The following is an 18,761-nucleotide window of genomic DNA, read 5'->3' on the forward strand; positions in this document are numbered from 1 at the left end:
CACCACCAATTCCAGAATGTTTTCTCTTCATCACCTCAGAAAGAATCCTGTAACTATTAAGCAGTCACTTCCCAGTTCTCCCTTTCCTTATCTCCTGACAAACCTCTAACCTACTTTGTCTCCATGGATTTGTCTGTTGTGAACATTTTATAAAAATGCGATGATACAATATGTGGCTTTTTGTATCTGGCTTCCTTCAATTAGCATGTTTTCAAGGTTCATCCACGTTGGCACATCTTTTAGTATCTCATTCCTTTTAATTGAAGAAAATCTGAATAATATTCCACTGTATGGATACACACATTTTGTTTGTTCATTCAACTATGAGTTGTTCCCACTTTTGGACTATTATGAGTGAACATTTGTGCACAAGTTTTGTGTGGATACGTTTTCATTTCTCATACCAACCTAGGAGTGAAATTGCTAGGTCTATGATAACTCTATGTTTAACTTTCTGAAGAACTGCCAAACAGTTTTTCCAAAGCAGCTGCACCACTTTACATTTCCATCAGCACCGTATGAAGGGTTCCAATTTCTCCACATCCTCACCAACACCCATTATTGTTCATTCTTTTTATTATAGCCATCCTAATTGGTATGAAGTGGTATCTCATTGTGGTTTGGATTTTCATGTCCCTCATGAAAAGATGTTGAGCATCTTTTAAGGTGCTTATTACTTATCTGTATAAGTATGGAATTTTTATACAGCTGGAATTTTTATAAGGATTATACTGAATCTTCAGATCAATGCAGGGAGATTGATCCCAGTGCTTTACTTTTAATTATCCCTCCATACAAAAGCCAAATGTTATTTTCCATTAAACAATGGAAAAACTGCTATTTTTTCATTAAGAAAAAAAGAGAGATTTTCCATTATCTCTGTCTTGAGTTCTCAAATTTTCTTTACCTCATGAAAACTGAAGACACCTGAAAAATACATTTTCTTAGTACTAATTAATTCTATAGGCCAACTAAGCAATTTTTTAAATGTTAAAGTCATTATCTCATTTTTGCTTATATTATTACTACTATAGCCTATGGTTATTAATAGATTGTATCCAAATAAACTAAGTAAACTTACATTTTCAGGACAACAACATGTGATAAATATCAGGCCAACAAGGACACTTAGCCAACAATGTGTCAGAAAGATTACACAAATCAGCCCAGATCATCAAGCAATTTGCATGCTTGGTTAGAACTAGAACTTAGTTCTAAGAACTCAGTATAAGATTCCATTTGCTAGAACTGTTGAACTTTCCTTATTCCCTCTATTTGGACAGAGATCCAAGCACTGGGTATGCATAATGATATGTGTACAACTACTCAAGTTTTGATGACATTAAGGAATTATCCATACTTTTTAAAGGTCTGGTAATCATATAATAGTTATGTTTTATACAAGTTTTTTTCTCTTTTTTTAAATTTTTATTTTATACTGGAGTATAGTTGATTTACAATGTTGTGTTTAGTTTCAGGCATACAGCAAAGTGATTCAGTTATACATATACATACATCTATTTTCAGACACTTTTCCCATTTTAGGTTATTACAGAATATTGAGTAGAGTTTCCTGTGCTATACAGCAGGTTCTTGTTGATTATCTGTTTTATACAAGTTTTTATCTTTTCAAGATACATGTATATGTACAGATCAAATAATAACATGTCTGGGGTTTACTTTAAAATAATCTAATAGGGTTTAGGGAGGGAAGTTGGCAGAATATAGATGAAATAACATTGGACATGTATTCATAGCTATTAAAGCTGGGTGACATACACATGGAAGTATATTACACTATTCTCTCTACTTTTATATAAGCCTGAAAATTTCTGTTTTAAAAACTTTCTGTTTTAAAAAAACAAACTAGTAGAGTGTGGTGTGCACATGCATGCCTCTGCCTGGGTGCCTGTCTTTGCTTGTCTGTCTCTAGGTACGGGGTTGGGCGGCTGAGGTGGGTGGCATGCAGTGATGGAGAATGGATAAAATGGTACAGTTCTCTAAAAGTTTCCTTTCTCCAAATATTAATACACATACTAAAACATTTCCTCCCTGAAGATTAGCTTAAGGATTAAAAAGGAAGAAAAAACTTAAGACTTGAGCAATTTCAACTTACTCTTTCATCAATGATTTTCATAAGCCATCTTTTAGTCAGATTATGTCTTTTGACAGCCTAAAAAAAACAAGAGTTGTAAGTTTTAGAAAGTACTGGAAATGACTTCTGTAGACCTGAATAACATAAACAAACCAAATACAAAACTAGGTAAGGGGGCTTCCCTGGTGGCACAGTGGTTGAGAGTCCGCCTGCCGATGCAGGGGACATGGGTTCGTGCCCCGGTCCGGGAAGATCCCCCATGCCGCGGAGCGGCTAGGCCCGTGAGCCATGGCCACTGGGCCTGCGCGTCCGGAGCCTGTGCTCTGCAATGGGAGAGGCCACAACAGTGAGAGGCCCGCGTACCGCAAAAAAAAAAAAAAAAAACTAGGTAAGGGAGCATTCGTAATAACGCATCACCAGATAGATAGCTATGTTAAAGAACTAGGGAAAAAAAGAGAATGTCCCTAGAAAACATTTCCAAGTAAGGATAACATATCCAAAACTTTTCCACTAATTTGTCTTTTTTTTCTTATATTATTGGTAATTTAGTGATTCCACTTTCAAAACAAAAACGAAACAAGAATTAAGCAGAGCGGAGCTTCTCTGCTATGTGATATGCCCCAACTTCTATGCTTACTTATTACACACAAACTTTTTTCCATAAAAATGAAGACTCTATTTAATGAAAATAAACACTTTCCAAAAAGAAAACAGTAATAAAGCTCCAAAGAAAACAATCTGCAGGGTACAGTGTTATCTTACAAGTAAAGACACTCTAGTAGGAAAGAGAACACCTAGTGCTCAGATCTTGGCCTCTAATACCACTCCCCGCAAAGGAAACAAGAGTCTAGAAAATGGGTGATTCCAGAGCTTGAGCAAGGGAGACTCAACATGATTCTATTTTATTGCGCCAGAAAATAGAAAGTGCTCAAAAGAACAATGGAAGGCATGTCAGGACACAGAAGCCAGTTTGAAGGGACTCCCACTGTCCAAATCTGGGACTATTGGAACACCAAAATAATTAAGTATAGTAATAAGTTATAAACTACTGAAAAAAACAGTAGAGTTTATACCAATAATTAATAAACAAATAAATAATATAGGAGAACGAGAGCATTTGCCTATAGTAGAGTGCCAAGTGGTAAATGTGAACAGAGCATCAGAGTTGCGAAATTATCATTCTGCAATCATAATAGTAAAGACTGGATAAGACAAGAACCATCAATGAATGCAGGAAATTTCACAAGAAGTTGATGAGGAATAGCGTATTTGCATTGTCTTAAAGTTGATTAGTTACAAGGGGAACTATAATTATACAGTAGATTACACATTGGGAAAACCAGGCAACATCTTGACTGTTAACGAAAATGAACAATGCCAATAAAGGAAAGATGGACAAAATGTGTCTCCGGATGTGATACCCTGAGAATACATCACCTATGCAGTATTCTGGCCAAGAATGCATAACCTGAATCATTTAATCATGAGAACACATCAGACAAATCCAAAATGAGGAATGTTCTACTACCAAAAAAAAAAAAAGAAAGAAAGAAAAAAAGAAAGGGTTACCTTCTTCAAAATTATCAATGTCATAGAAAACAAAGAAAAGCTATGGAAATGTTCCAGATTAAAGCTAAAATGACATAACAAAAAAAAATACCTGACTGGATCCTACACTGGAGGGGAAAAATACATTAGTGGATATTATTGGGTCAAGTGACAAAATTGGAATATGAGGGCTTCCCTGGTGGCACAGTGGTTGAGAGACCGCCTGCTGATGCAGGGGACACGGGTTCGTGCCCCGGTCCGGGAAGATCCCACATGCCGCGGAGCGGCTGGGCCCGTGAGCCATGGCTGCTGAGCCTGCGCGTCCGGAGCCTGTGCTCCGCAACGGGAGAGGCCACAGCAGTGAGAGGCCCGCGTACCACCACCAAAAAAAAAAATTGGAATATGAATGGAAAATTAGATGAAATTTATAGATGAAAAGTGTTATATCAAAGTTAAATTTACTAAAGTCAATAACTATTCTGGTTATATAAGAGAATGTCTCTATTAGGAAATACTAAAGTATTTAGGGACAAAGGGACATGATGTATGTAAGTTATACTCAAATGATTTAGAAACCTATGAATGTGAAAATATATACAGAGAGAGCATGCTAGCACACACACACTTGAGTGAGCACGCAAAATGATTAACAAATGGGATAAAATGTTAACAACAGGTAAATCTAGGTAAAGGATATAGAAATGTTCTTATACTATTTTTAATTTTGTAACCTTTCTGAAATGTTGAAGTTTTTTCCAAAAAAGTTTTTAAAACATTGTTTTCTTACCAAGTCAACACTAAGTATAATATATTTTCACAATAAATAAATATAGTAGTGAAACGAAGTCTTAGGAATATATCCTATACTTCAACTGAGACTCTAAGATGTCACTGATACTAAAATGTAAAGGCTGACATGATCATCAATACACATTTATGTGACAAAGGGTGGATCTGTGGAGAATGGAGCCCACTTTGCCCTACAGGAACTTAACAGAAGCTAAAAGGGCTACATGGAGTTGGTTTCCAAGTGCTCTCAGCATTGTTACAATTACATAGCAGGACTCTCTACAGGCCTGTCTCCCCAGTCCCAGGAATCAGCCTGGGATACCTCAGTCATTAGAGTTCTGCTCTTGTTTTATTTTGCACATGTCTGAGTAGGGCAGGACTTGTTTGATCTTTGTAACCACATCATCAAGCACCATTCCTGGCACAGAAAAGTACTCAATAAATACTTAACCACTGAAAAGTCAGACTCCTATTTACTCAAGACTGACACTATAACAGCTGCAGTTCCTTGACCACAAAATATAGCTCTCTTGTCTGATTCTGAAGGAAATCGGAGATCAAGATAAAAAATAAATATTTATAAGAAGCTGAAAACCTGCTGAACAAAACTATCAAAACTTTGGAAAAAGAAGCCAAATAGAACAAAAACCTTGGCTATAAATATTAGAAATTATAGATATTCAACTATTTTGTACCCTAAAGGCACCAATGAAACAGTGTGGCAAGAATGTACTCTTTGGACAACATGTCACTGTTTCCCTATTTAATCTTCTAAAGAACCTGAAACTCTTCAAAGAATCAACTGAAAGTTTGACTGGACAGTGGCGCAATAGGGTATGTTCCAACAGAACGGGGAGGGGTAGGGAATATGCAATCAGGACAACTGGTCTGAACACTACCTGCTTCTTTCAAATACTCATATTAACCTTCAATACCTGTCATATCAGAAAGCTGGCCAGGGACTTCCAGCCAGTGGCACAGTGGTTAAGAACTGGCCTACCAATGCAAGGGATATGGGTTCAATCCCTGGTCCGGGAAAATCCCACATACTGCAGAGCAACTAAGCCCATGTGCCACAACTACTGAGCCTGCGCTCTAGAGCCCGCAAGCCACAACTATTGAGCCCATGCACCTAGAGCCTGTGCTCCAAAACAAGAGAAGCCACTGCAATGAAAAGCCCACGCACCGCAACGAAAAGTAGCCCCCACTCACCACAACTAGAGGAAGCCCGTGCACAGCAACAGAGACCCAATGCAGCCAAAAATAAATTACTTAATAAATTTAAAAAAAAAAGAAAGCTGGTCAACGTTAATCAACAAAACTTAAGCAGCTATTAAAACTGGACAAATTGGCATATACGTAAACATTGTGTAATTTAGATATGTTTTCCAGAATTTTTTTAAGAGAAGTGAAGGCAAGATAAATTTGTGTTAAAGAAATCTCTGACCTTTCACATTATTTCCTGACAAAGGTCAGAATCTTCAGTGCACATCTTAGCATAAACCTCTAATGCAGTCAGGTTTGTATATAAAATAAATAAGAGTTTCTGGATTTTTAGAGAAACTTTTTTCTAAACTGAGTCACCTAGGATGAGATTCTTGAAGTGGGATGAATAAAGCTAAACAACTAATCTAATACTCACAAGCTTCCCATCCACTCTTTCTTCTCAGTCCCCAGTGGAGGGGCCTGGCTTTCCATCCTTACTGAGGCTCTGTGAAGTCAATCTGGGGCCCACAAATGGGGCCTGCCTCTGCTGGGGCGCAGACCTGAGAAGAGGTGTACCACTGTCAGGTCTGTCAGTGGCTCCTGTGATGGAAACTATCTTTTGGCATTCATCATATTACAATAGGGACACAGATCAGTGATGAAAGGTACCTAATTCCCTTTCTCTGTTCACAGTTCAGCGTATTTCTAAACTGTGCATGGCTGTTTGTGAATGAAGAATCCATACAGCTTTTATGTAAAACTAATTACTAAATACATCTAGTTTACAAATAATACCCTAGTCCATAGGTTTCCATTCTCGGACACCTAAAATTCATCAACAAATATGCAATTCTATCAAACTAGACAAGGCAGTTTTAGATTTGTGTCTGGACAATGATGAGAGCACGTCTCCTGTCACAAAAGATCAATGCATGATTTTCTACTGCCCAGAGTACGGATTAAAGCACTGGAATAAGGAGCTGCTGGGCAGACAGAAAATGTACCTGCCACTGCTTCAAAATTTGTAGGGCTTAAATTCTGCAATCAAATATGTGGAAAATAACTTATAACATATAGAGATCAGATTTCTCCTTCTTCCTTTTATAAAGAAATACACTGAAGATGTATGCAAATTATTCGTGGATGATTTTAAATTCTGTCAAATCTAACGTATATCTGAACATTACATGAGCCTAAAATTATTTTCAGGATAGATTCCCCATTGACACTATCCAAATTGTATGTAACAAAAAGTATGCTCAAATAACATTCTTACAAATGAAAAGTAGGGGTCTTTTTGGGGGGTTGTTTTTTTTTTTTACCTTCCATAGTTCAATGGCCACAGGCTGATGTGGTGGACTGTCACAGTATATATCATCCACAGTTTTTTTCCAAAACTGCATTCTCATCAGTCCAATTGTCTTCTCAGAGACAGAGTCCTTAACCTGTAAATAGTGTTTAAAACTTTAATAAATGCACTGTTCACAGTCTCAAAAACCAGCATTTGTAACTGCATAATCATATAATTCAGCCAAAAATTAAGTTTCTCTACATTTAATTTTTTCCTTGAAGTTATGTATCATTTAAATTATCATCATTATGAGTTTCCTAAGTAAAAGCTACAAATTATTTGGTGCTTATTCAAAAATATTTTCAAGGTCTGCATTCAAAAATAGGAGCAATTCTTCTAGAAAAAAATTGCAAGAAAAAACAAAGAGAGGGAGGGGGATCATTTCGTTTAAAAGAAATTTAAGAAAGAGATCAACCAGTGCCATGTAGACCTATTTGAATCCTAATTTAAAGAGACAGAAACAACTAGGAAAATCTGAACACCAGGCGTTTAATGATATTAAGAAATTATTGTTAAATTTTTAATATATAATAATGGTATTGTGGTTATTTTTTTAAGTGAGTTCTTTTAGAGATGCAAACTGAAATATCTGCAGATGGAAAAATTTGAGACTTACTTCAAAATAACCTGGAGGTGGGGATGAGGGGGGTGGGGAGTAAAGATGAGAAAACAAGATTGGCCATGAGTTAGTAACAGTTGGAGGTGGGTAATGAGGTATATGGGGGTTCATTATGCTTCTCTCTCTACATATGAATATACTTCATGTCGTATATGACTGAAGTTTTCCAAAACAAAGTTTTTCAATAATAAGTGGAAGAGAAGAAAAACAATTCTCACTGGGTTAGTGACAGTAAAAATATTTTTGAGTCTGAAGATAAACCTAGGAAATAGAACCAGAGGCTTTTTAGAGGAAGCAGAGAAGGAACTAATATTTATTTATCAAATGTCAACAAGTAGGGCTTCCCTGGTGGCACAGTGGTTGAGAGTCCGCCTGCCGATGCAGGGGACACAGGTTCGTGCCCCGGTCCGGGAAGATCCCACGTGCCGCGGAGCGGCTGGGCCCGTGCGCCATGGCCGCTGAGCCTGCGCATCTGGAGCCTGTACTCCGCAACGGGAGAGGCCACAACATTGAGAGGCCCGCGTACCGCAAAAAAAAAAAAAAAAAAAAAAATGTCAACAAGTACCAGGTACTGTACCAGAGGTTATCTGATCACAATCCTCACAACAAACTCACAGGGTCCTTACGAATATACCCATTTTACAAACACAGAAATTATGGCTCAAAAAGGTAGAAGTTTATCCCATGCTCTGCATACTCACAGCTCTTATAATGGAACCAGAAGGATATGTAAAAGATTGTGGGAGAGGGGAGGGGTTGACTACAAAGGGACACATAAGGGTTGATGGAATTACTCTGTATCACGACTCTAGTGGTAAATACGTGACCCGAAGCAGTTCTCAAAACCTATAGGACTGTACATCACAAAAAGTGAACTTTACTGTGGTACATTTAAATAAACTCATTTATTTATTCACTAAGTAACTTTTTAAAAGATTATTAGACTCTCTCCCTCACTTACTACTGATTAAGAATGGCGCTGGGTCAAGCAAGAATCACCAATGCATGCTAAATCTAGGAGGTAAATTTTTTATTTTTAATTGAGCTATAATTGACATATAACAGTATCTTAGTTTCAAGTGTACAACATGATTTGTATATGTATGTATATATTGTGAAATGATCACCATAGGTCTAGTTACTATCTATCACCACACATAATTAGGAATTTGTGTATGTTGAGAACTTTGAAGATCTACTCTATTAGCAACTTTCAAACACATAATACAGTATTAGCTGTACATTACATTCCCATGACTTATTTACTTATAACAGGAAGTTTCTACCTTTTGACCACCCTCACCCATTTCACCCATCTCCCACCCACTGCCTCTGACAACCAGCAATCTGTTCTCTGTATCTATAAGTTTGGGGTTTTTTTTTTGTTTTGCTTTTGTTTTTGTTTTAGATTCCACGTATATGTGAGATGATATGGTATTTGCCTTTCTCTAACTTATTTCACTTAGCATAAAGCCCTCAAGGTCCATCTGTGTTGTCACAAATGGCAAGATTTCCTTCTTTTTTATGTCTAAGTAATATTCCATTGTGTAGATATACCACATCTTTATCCAGTCATCCACCAATGGACACTTAGGTGGCTTCCATGTCTTGGCTATCGTAAATAATGTTGCAATGAACAAGGGGGTGCATGTATCTTTTCAAGTTAATATTTTCATTTCCTTTGGATAAATACCCAGAAATGAAATTACTGGATTATACGGTAGTTCTAGTTTTAGTTTTTTGAGGCACCTCCACGCTGTTCTCCACAGTGGCTGCACCTATTTATACTCCCACCAACAGTGCACAAGGGCTCCCTTTTCTCCACACCCTCTACAACACTTGTTATTTCTCGTCTCTTTGATAACAGCTATCCTAATAGGTGTGAGGGGATATGTCATTGTGGTTCTGATTTGCACTTCTCTGATATTAGTGATGCTGAGCACATTTTCATATACCTATTTGCCATATGTGAGGTGAATTTTGATGAGGACCATGGTCTTAAAATGTTTCCTTATATTTAACAAGGAAAAAAATGTTAACATCTTGACTAGTGACCAAAATTGGTATTGCCAATAAGAGGCATACAGACATGTAATGCCTCCTTGTGATTCCCTGAGAAGGACATATACCATTTAGGTAGTTAAGCATTAGACTAGATATATATAAATATAATCATGACAAAAAATAAACTCCAAATGAGAAATACTCAATTTTTGAAAAGGAACAATACTGTTTTTAAAATGTCAATGTAATGAGAGAAGACAAAGAAAGGCTGTGGAAATGTTCCAGATTAAAGGAGGCCAAAGAGACATGAAAACTAAATGCAATACATTATCCTAGATTGGATCCTGTACAGAAGGGTTAAAAAATGCCATAAAGGACATCATTGAAATCATCTGACAAAAGTGGAAACCAGAAGGTAGATTAAATAAATGTACTGTATCAATCTCAAATTTACTCAAACTGATAACTGTTATGTAAGAGAATATTCTTATGGTAATGAAATACAGTTCAAGTTTACAGGGATAAGGGCCATGGTGTAGTCAAGTTACTGTAAAATGATTCATAAGAAAACCAGTGCATGTATGTGTGTGCATATTTGTGTGTGTGTGTGTGTGTGTATACACAGAGAGAGAGGGAGAGAGAGAGGGAGAAGGGGAGAGGGGCACAATATGATAAAGCAAATAGGGCAAAATATTAACAAAAGGGTATATGGGTATTTGTACTATTCTTACTTTGGTGTGTGTGAAATTATTTCCAAATAAAAAGTTGGGGTTTTTTTTTTTTTTTTTTTTTATGGTCTTGGTGCTGGGTGGGTCTCTTAGCAATGCTTAGTGTTCAGATCCCATGGCATATGGTCTATTCTCAATACAGCATCAAGAGTAATCCTTTAAAGAAGATGTGGCGTGTATGTATATATATATATACATATATATATGTATATACACACACACACACACACACACACACACACACACACACACACACACACAATGGAATATTACTCAGCCATAAAAAAGAATGAAACAATGCCATTTGCAGCTATAAGGATGAACCTAGAGATTATCATACTAAATAGAGTAAGTCAGAAAAAAGACAACTACTACTTACCAAAGTGATATCATTTATTTGTGGAATCTAAAGTATGACACAAATGAACTTATCTATGAAACAGAAACAAACTCACAGACATAGAGAACAGACTTGTGGATGCCAAGAGGGAGGGATGGATTGGGAGTTTGGGACTAGCAGATGAAATTATTATATACAGAATGGATAAACAACAAGGTTCTACTGTATAGCACAGGGAACTATATTCAGTAGCTTGTAATAAACCATAACAGAAAAAATAAATAAATACATTTTTAAAAAAGAGTTAATCCTTTTAGGAGGGAGATCAAGAACGCAGAGTAGGAGGACACTGAGCCCACCTGCCCCCATGAACACATCAAAAATACATCTACATCACTGTAAACAACCTGGAAACTGGCAAAAAGGCTCTTCTACAACCAAGGCTGTGAAGAAAGATGCACATGGAGTCGGGGAGGAAGGGAGGAGAACCAGTTAGGTTGGGACCCAGGCCCTTAGCAGGGGACACAGAAAAGGAGGGGGATATCACACACAGGCTCAGGGAACCACCCTGGGAAGCAAGGGGTTTGAGCCACACACCAGGCACCCCAGCCCAAGGGTCTGACACCGGTAACACAATTACCCTTAGCTGGTTTGAAAACCAGTGGGACTTACTGGAGGGCTGTAAGAAACCAGGACTCTGCTTGTGAAGAGTATGCACACACTTACTTATTCCCGGGAATAGCATGGAGGCTGCAGGCTGAAAACTGCCTGAGGCTCTGACCAGCTGCCTGCTCCAGCCTCTCCTGCTCCAGCACTGCTCTCCACTAGGGCGAAGGCTGTCATTGCTAAGGGGAGTGCACACACTTAAAGAAAAGGAAGCCAGCTTGGACTTGACTGCCTCTGAATAGCGTGAAGGCAGCCATTAACAGCATGCACATCAGGCTGCAGGCTGCAGGCTGAAAACTGCCTGGGGCTCTGACTGGCTTCCCAGACCATTCCAGCATGCACCCCAGCCCACACCACGCACCTGCTCCAGCCCCTCTTGCTCTCGACTAGGGCTGAGGTGCCATTGCTAGAGGAGTGCACACACTTAGAAGGATGGGAGCCGGCTCAGACCAACCCTCAGGGCTTGTGCTCCAGCACCTTGGGCGCCAGACCCCACCCAGACAGGAAGGTGACTGCCACTGGAAGAGCAAAGGAAAAGCCCCAGCTCACACCTGGCTCTGGCTATAGCCCCTTCATCTATAGCCCTACCTCCCACCAAAGTGGTAGCTGCCAGCACACCCCAGGAGAAGACATGACCTATGCTCACTTCAGATCCAGCTCTCCCACCAAAGTGACTGGGCAAGCAGACTGCATAGGGGCAATCCCACCCAAGGACACCCCTTCAAGATTGGGACAGGTAACCAATCTTATCACCTAACTCATAGAGACAGAGAAAGTTAAACAATATGAGAAAACAAAGGAATATGTTTCAAATGGAAGAACAAGAAAAAACCCTGAAAAAAACCCTAATGAAACAGACATAAATAATTTACCACATAAAGTATTCAAAGCAATAGTAAAAAGAATGCTAACTAAATTTGGGAAAAGAATGAATGAACACACTGAGAATTTTAACAAGGAACTAGAAAATATTAAAAAGAACCAGTCAGAGATGAAAAATACAATAAATGAAATGAAAAATGCACTAGAAGGAATGAACAGCAGACTAGGTGATAGAGAAGAACACATAAGTGATCTGGAAGAAAGAATAATGGAAATCACCCAATCAGAACAGCAAAAAGAAAAACAAATTTTAAAAAATGACGATAGTGTAAGGCACCTCTGAGCCAACATCAAGTGTACTAACATTCACATTATAAGGATTCCAGAAGAAGAGAGTGAGAAAGGGGTAGAAAATGTATTTGATGAAATTATGGCTGAAAACTTCTTGAAGCTGAAGAAGGAAACAGATTTCCAGGTACAGGAAGCACAGAGTCCCAAGCAAGATGAATACAAAGAGACCCACACCAGGACACATCATAATTAAAATGGCAAAAGTTAAAGAGAATCTTAGAGGCAGCAAGAGAAAAAAAAAAAAAAGAGAGAGAAAAGCAGAAAAACATACAAGGGAATCCCCCTAAGGCTATCAGCTGATGTTTCTGCAGACACTTTGCAGGCCATAAGGGAGTGAGTGGCATGATATACTTAAACAGCTGAAAGGAAAAAACCTACAACCTAGGATACTCTACCCAGGAAGGTTATCTTTCAGAACTGAAAGAGAGATAAAGAACTTCTTGGATAAGGAAAAAACTAAAAGATTATCAGTACTAAGCCAACCTTACAAGAAGTATTAAATGGTCTTCTTTAAGTGGAAAAGAAAAGGCTACAAGAAGTAAGAATTTATAGGCGAAAAAAAAATCCCACTAATAAAGACAAATCATATAGTAAAGGCTGTGGATCAACCACTTAAATATTAAAGCCAGTATGCAGATTATAAAACAAAAAGAAACTGTAAAAGCAACCATAACTATAATAAACAGTAAAGGGACAGACATGAAGATGTAAAATATGACATAAAAAACACAAAATATGAGGCAGGGGAGTAAAAAACGTAGATCTTTTAGAATGCGTTTTAACTTAAAAGACTATCAGTTTAACTCACGTAGATATAATTATTGGTCAACATATATGAACCCCATGGTAACCACAAATCAAAAACCTATAATAGGGCTTCCCTGGTGGCTCAGTGGTTGAGAGTCCGCCTGCCGATGCAGGGGGCACAGGTTCATGCCCCAGTCCGGGAAGATCCCACGTGCCGCAGAGCGGCTGGGCCCGTGAGCCATGGCCACTGAGCCTGCGCGTCCGGAGCCTGTGCTCCACAACGGGAGAGGCCACAACAGTGAGAGGCCCACGTACCACACACACACAAAAAAAACCCCTACAATAGATACACGAAAACCAGTAAGAAACGAACCCAAGCATACTACAAAAGAAAATCATATAACCACAATGGAAGAAACAAAATGAAGAAGAAATTAACAGAGAAGAACTACAAAAACAATTGGAAAACAAGTAATAAAATGGCCATAAGTACATACCTATCACTAATTACTTTAAATGTCAGTGGACTACAATTACTTTAAATGTCAAAAGACACAGGGTGGCTGTTTGGATTAAAAAAACAAGACCCTTCAACATGCTGCCTACAACAGACTCACTTCAGGGATAAAGACACACACAGAGTGAAAGTGAGGGAATGGAAAAAGATATTTCATGCAAACAGAAACGACAAGAAATCAGGAGTAGCAATACGCATATCAGACAAAATAGACTTTAAAACAAAGGCTATAACAAAAGAAAAAGAAGAGCATTGTATAATGATAAAGGAACCAATACAGCAAGAGGATATAACATTCATTATCATATATGCACGTAATATAGGAACATCTAAATACATAAAGCAAATATCAACAGACATAAAGTGAGAAACTGACAAAAACACAGTAATAGTAGAAGACTTTAACACCCCATTTACATCAAAGGACAGACAATCCAGAAAGAAAATCAATGAGTAAACAATGGTCTTAAATGACACATTAGACCAGTTAGAATTAATAGATATCTATAAGACATTCCATACAAAAACAGAATACAAATTCTTTTCAAGTGCACATGGAACATTCTCTAGGACAGATCACATGCTCGGCCACAAAACAAGTCTGAAAAAATTAAGAGGATAGAAATTATATCAAGCATCTTTTCTGACCACAATAGTATGAAACTAGAGATCTATCACAGGAAGAAAAATGGGAAAAACACTAACACATGGAGACTAAAAAACCAATGGGTCAATGAAGAAATCAAAGAGGAAATCAGAAAATACCTCAGGACAAATGAAAATAAAAGCACAACTTTCCAAAATCTATAGGACACACAGCAAAGAAGTTCTAAGAGGAAAGTTTATAGTGATACAGGCCCATCTCAAGAAACAAGAAAAATCTCAAATAAACAACCTAACCTACCACCTAAAGGAATTAGAAAAAGAAGAACAAACAAAGCCCAAAGTCAGCAGAAGGAAAGAAATAATAAAGATCAGAGCAGAAACAAATAAAATAGAGACCAGGAAAAAAAAAGAAAAAAGTTCAATGAAACCAAGAGCTGGCTTTTTGAAAACCAAGATAAACAAAATTGATAAGCCCTTAGTCAAGCTCATTAAGAAAAAGAGAGAGAACCCAAATAAACAAAGTAAGAAATAAAAGGGAAGAAATTACAACTGATATCACAGACACAAAAAAAATCAGAAGGGAAAACTATGAACAGTTATATGCCAATAAATTGGACAATCTAGAAGAAATGGATAAATTCCTAGAAACTACAATCTTCTGAAACAAGACCAAAAGAAATAGATAATCTGAACAGACAGATCACTAGTAATGAAATTGAATCAGTAACCAAAAAACTCCCAGCAAACCAAAGTCCAGGACTGGAGAGCTTCACAGGGGAATTAAACCAAATACACAAAGAGGAACTAATACCTATCCTTCTCAAGCTACTCCAAAGTACTGAAGAGGAGGGAAGATTCCCAATTATGAGGCCACCATTACCCTGATACCAAAACTAGACAAAGACACTACAGAAAAAGAAAATTATAGGCCAATATATCTAATGAATGTAGATGTAAAAATCTTCAACAAAATATTAGCAAACCAAATTCAACAATATGTAAAAAGGATCATACACCATGGCCAAGTGGGATTTACTAAAATGATGAAAGGATGGTTCAATATCCACAAATCAATTAATGTGATACACAATATTAATAAAACAAAGGATAAAAATCACATGATTATCTCAATAGACTCAGAAAAAAAATCTGACAAAATTCAACATTCATGCATTCATGATAAAAACGCTCATCAAAGTTGGTATAGAGGAAACATCTCAACATAATAAAGGCCAATTATGACAACCCCATAGCTAACATCATACTCAATGGTGAGAAGTTTCTTCTCTAAAATCAGGAACAAGACAAGGATACCCACTCTCACCACTTCTATTTAATATGTTATTGAAAGTCCTAGTCACAGCAATTAGACAAGAAAAAGAAATAAAATGCATCCAAATTGGAAGGTAAGAAGTAAAACTGTCACTATTTGCAGATGACATGATACTAAAGAAAGAAACCCTAAAGTCTCCACCAAAAAGCTATTAGAACTAAGAAATGAAGTCAGTAAAGTTACAGGATCTAAAATTAATCTACAGAAATTTTTTTGTCTTTCTAATACACCAATAATGAACTATAGGAAAGAAAAAGCAAAAAAAAAAATCCCATTTAAAATCACATCAGAAAGAATAAAATCATAGGAATAAATTTAACCAAGGAGGTGAGAGACCTATACTCTGAAAACTAAAAATTACTGATGAAGAAAACTGAAGATAATACAAAGAAATGGAAAGATATCCCATGTCCATGGATTGGAAGAATTAATATTGTTAAAATGTCAATACTACCCAAAGCAATGTACAGATTTAATGTAATCCCTATAAAAATACCCATGACATTTTTCACAGAACTAGAACATAAAATCCTAAAATTTATATGGAACCACAAAGACCCTGAACAGCTGAAGCAATCTTGATAAAAAAGCATAAAGCTGGAGATACCACACTCCTTGATTTCAGACTATACTACAAAGGTACAGTGATCAAAACAGTATGGTACTGGCATTAAAACAGACACATAGATCAACGGAACAGAATAGAGAGCCCAGAAATAAACCCATGTATTTATGGTCAATTAATCTTTGACAAAAGAGGCAAAAATATACAATGGGGAAAGACAGTCTCTTCAATAAGTGGTGCTGAGAAAACTGGACAGCTACATGTAAAAGAATGAAATTAGAACATTTTCTCATACTATATATGAAAATAAACTCAAAATGGATTAAAGACCTAAATGTAAGACTGGACACCATAAAACTCCTAGAAAATAGGCAGATCACCCTCTGACCTATGTCATAGCAATATTTTTTTGGATCTTTCTCTTCAGGCAAAGAAAACAAAGGCAAAAATAAACAAATGGGGCCTAATTAAACTTAAAAGCTTTTGCACAGCAAAAGAAACCATTAACAAAGTGGAAAGACCACCTACTGAATGGGAGAAAACATTTGCAAAAATTTGCAAATGGTATGTCTGTTGAGGGGTTAATATCCAAAATATATAAACAGTTCATACAACTCGGTATCAAAAAAACAAACAATTCAATTAAAAAATGGGCAGATGACCTGAATAGACACTTTTCCAAAGAAGATATACAGATGGCCAAGAGGTATATGCAAAAATGCTGAACATCACTAAGCATCAGGGAAATGCACATCAAAACCACAATGAGATACCACCTCACATCTGTCAGAATAGTTGTCATGGAAAAGACCACAAATTAAGAAATGTTGGCATGGATGTAGAGAAAAGGGAGCTCTAGTACACTGTTGGTGGGAATGTAAATTGGTGTACCCACTGTGAAAGCAGTATGGAGGTTCCTCAAAAAACTAAAAACTGAACTACCATGTGATTCAGCAACTCCAATCCTGGAATTAATCCAAATTAATCAAAAATAATGTACATTATCACTTGCATGTAGAATCTAAAAAATAACACAAATGAATAAACATAAAACAACAAAAAAAGAGAAGCAGACTCACAGATATAGAGAACAAAGTAGTGGCTACCAGTGGGAAGAGGGATGAGGGGAGAGACAAGATAGGCATAAGGGATTAAGAAGTACAAACTACTATGTATAAAATAAGTAAGATACAAGGATATACTGTACAGCACAGGGAATACAACCAATACTTTGTAATAATTTTAAATGGAGTATAATCTATCAAAAATATTGAACCATGGTTGTACACATGAAACTAATATTATAAATCAACTATACTTTAATAAAAAAAATTTTTTTAAAGGGTAATCCTTTAGAAACATGACAAAGATGTGATGTCTTTCTCTGCTCAGAACCTTCCAATGGTTTTCCATCTCACTCAGAGTAAATGCCAAAGTGACTGAAGTGGTCTCCAAGACCTTACTTTTCTGTCCCAGATACCTCTAACCTAATCTCCTCCCACACTCTCCCTCCTTTCTTTGTTGTGCCACACTGGCCTTCTTGTCTTTGAATATGTCAGGCACACTTACATCTCAGGGCCTTTGCACTTGCTGCTCCTTCTGTCTAGAAGACTCTTCAGCCACATATCTCACTCCCTTGCCTCCTTCAAATCTTTGCTAAAATGCCACCGTCTCAGTGAGGTTTTTCCTGATCACCCTACTTAAAACAGGAACCCCTGCTATACCTAGCCTTCCCTATCCTCCTTAATTTTTCTGTACAGTATTTACTTGTTCCTTGAATACAGGGACTTTGTATGTTTTATTCAATGCTATAACCCAGTACCTAAAGTAGTGCCTAGCATATTTTGGACAATACTTGTTGAATGAATGAATGAACAAGACTGTGTGTACAAAAAAGCAGTAAGACAGACAGCCATCAGGAGACGGAAGTGGCATCTTGTGCAGGGCAGTGGGACCAAGGGGCAGCCAGGTGGACACTGCCTGGAGTGGCACACAGGTGCAAGGCTACCTGCAGTTAAATTTATTTAAATTAAAAAAAAAAAAAGCAAGACATTCCTATAAGGTGACAGAGAATCAGGGAAAATATGGAAGATTTATTTATTAAAAATGGAATTTTAATTATTTTACAGTTATAATGGAAGATCACATTGGGTACTATTTATCGTTAAATTGTGACTGACTTAAGATGCTGAAGTATAGTTTATACCTGAAAAAGGATGAAGTAAAAAAATATAGACCCATGACTTCTAGAAACACACCGAGGACAAACAGCCAGACTCTATTACTCTCTGCAGATTTATAGTGTTTAACCACAATTATGCCTCAGTACTATACTCACATCCTTTCATGTGCTCCTACTTCACGTCCTATCATATTCACCAGAGAGGCTGTGTCAAAACTTGTCATACTCTTGAAGACTCCAAACCCTCCTGTGCTCCCTCACTCTCAATAACCAACCTCTCCATTTCATTTAC

At 37.2% G+C, this 18,761-nt stretch overlaps 1 protein-coding gene across 3 annotated transcripts in view; it reads right to left on the minus strand.

The window, feature by feature from the left end:
• NDUFAF6 (NADH:ubiquinone oxidoreductase complex assembly factor 6) overlaps positions 1–18,761 on the minus strand; it is a 38,901-nt gene that overhangs the window by 14,229 nt on the left and 5,911 nt on the right. For all 3 annotated transcript variants that reach the window (XM_029223084.1, XM_029223085.1, XM_029223087.1), the window contains exons 3-4: positions 6,961–7,083; positions 2,117–2,173 (exon numbers count right to left, since the gene is read on the minus strand). In XM_029223084.1, the coding sequence (XP_029078917.1) occupies positions 2,117–2,173; positions 6,961–7,083 (180 nt within the window). The remainder of the gene's footprint in view (positions 1–2,116; positions 2,174–6,960; positions 7,084–18,761) is intronic.

This window comes from Monodon monoceros, unplaced genomic scaffold (genome assembly GCF_005190385.1).
Source record: "Monodon monoceros isolate NGI ecotype Baffin Bay Population unplaced genomic scaffold, NGI_Narwhal_1 Super_Scaffold_14, whole genome shotgun sequence".
NCBI classification, from domain to species: Eukaryota; Metazoa; Chordata; class Mammalia; order Artiodactyla; family Monodontidae; genus Monodon; species Monodon monoceros.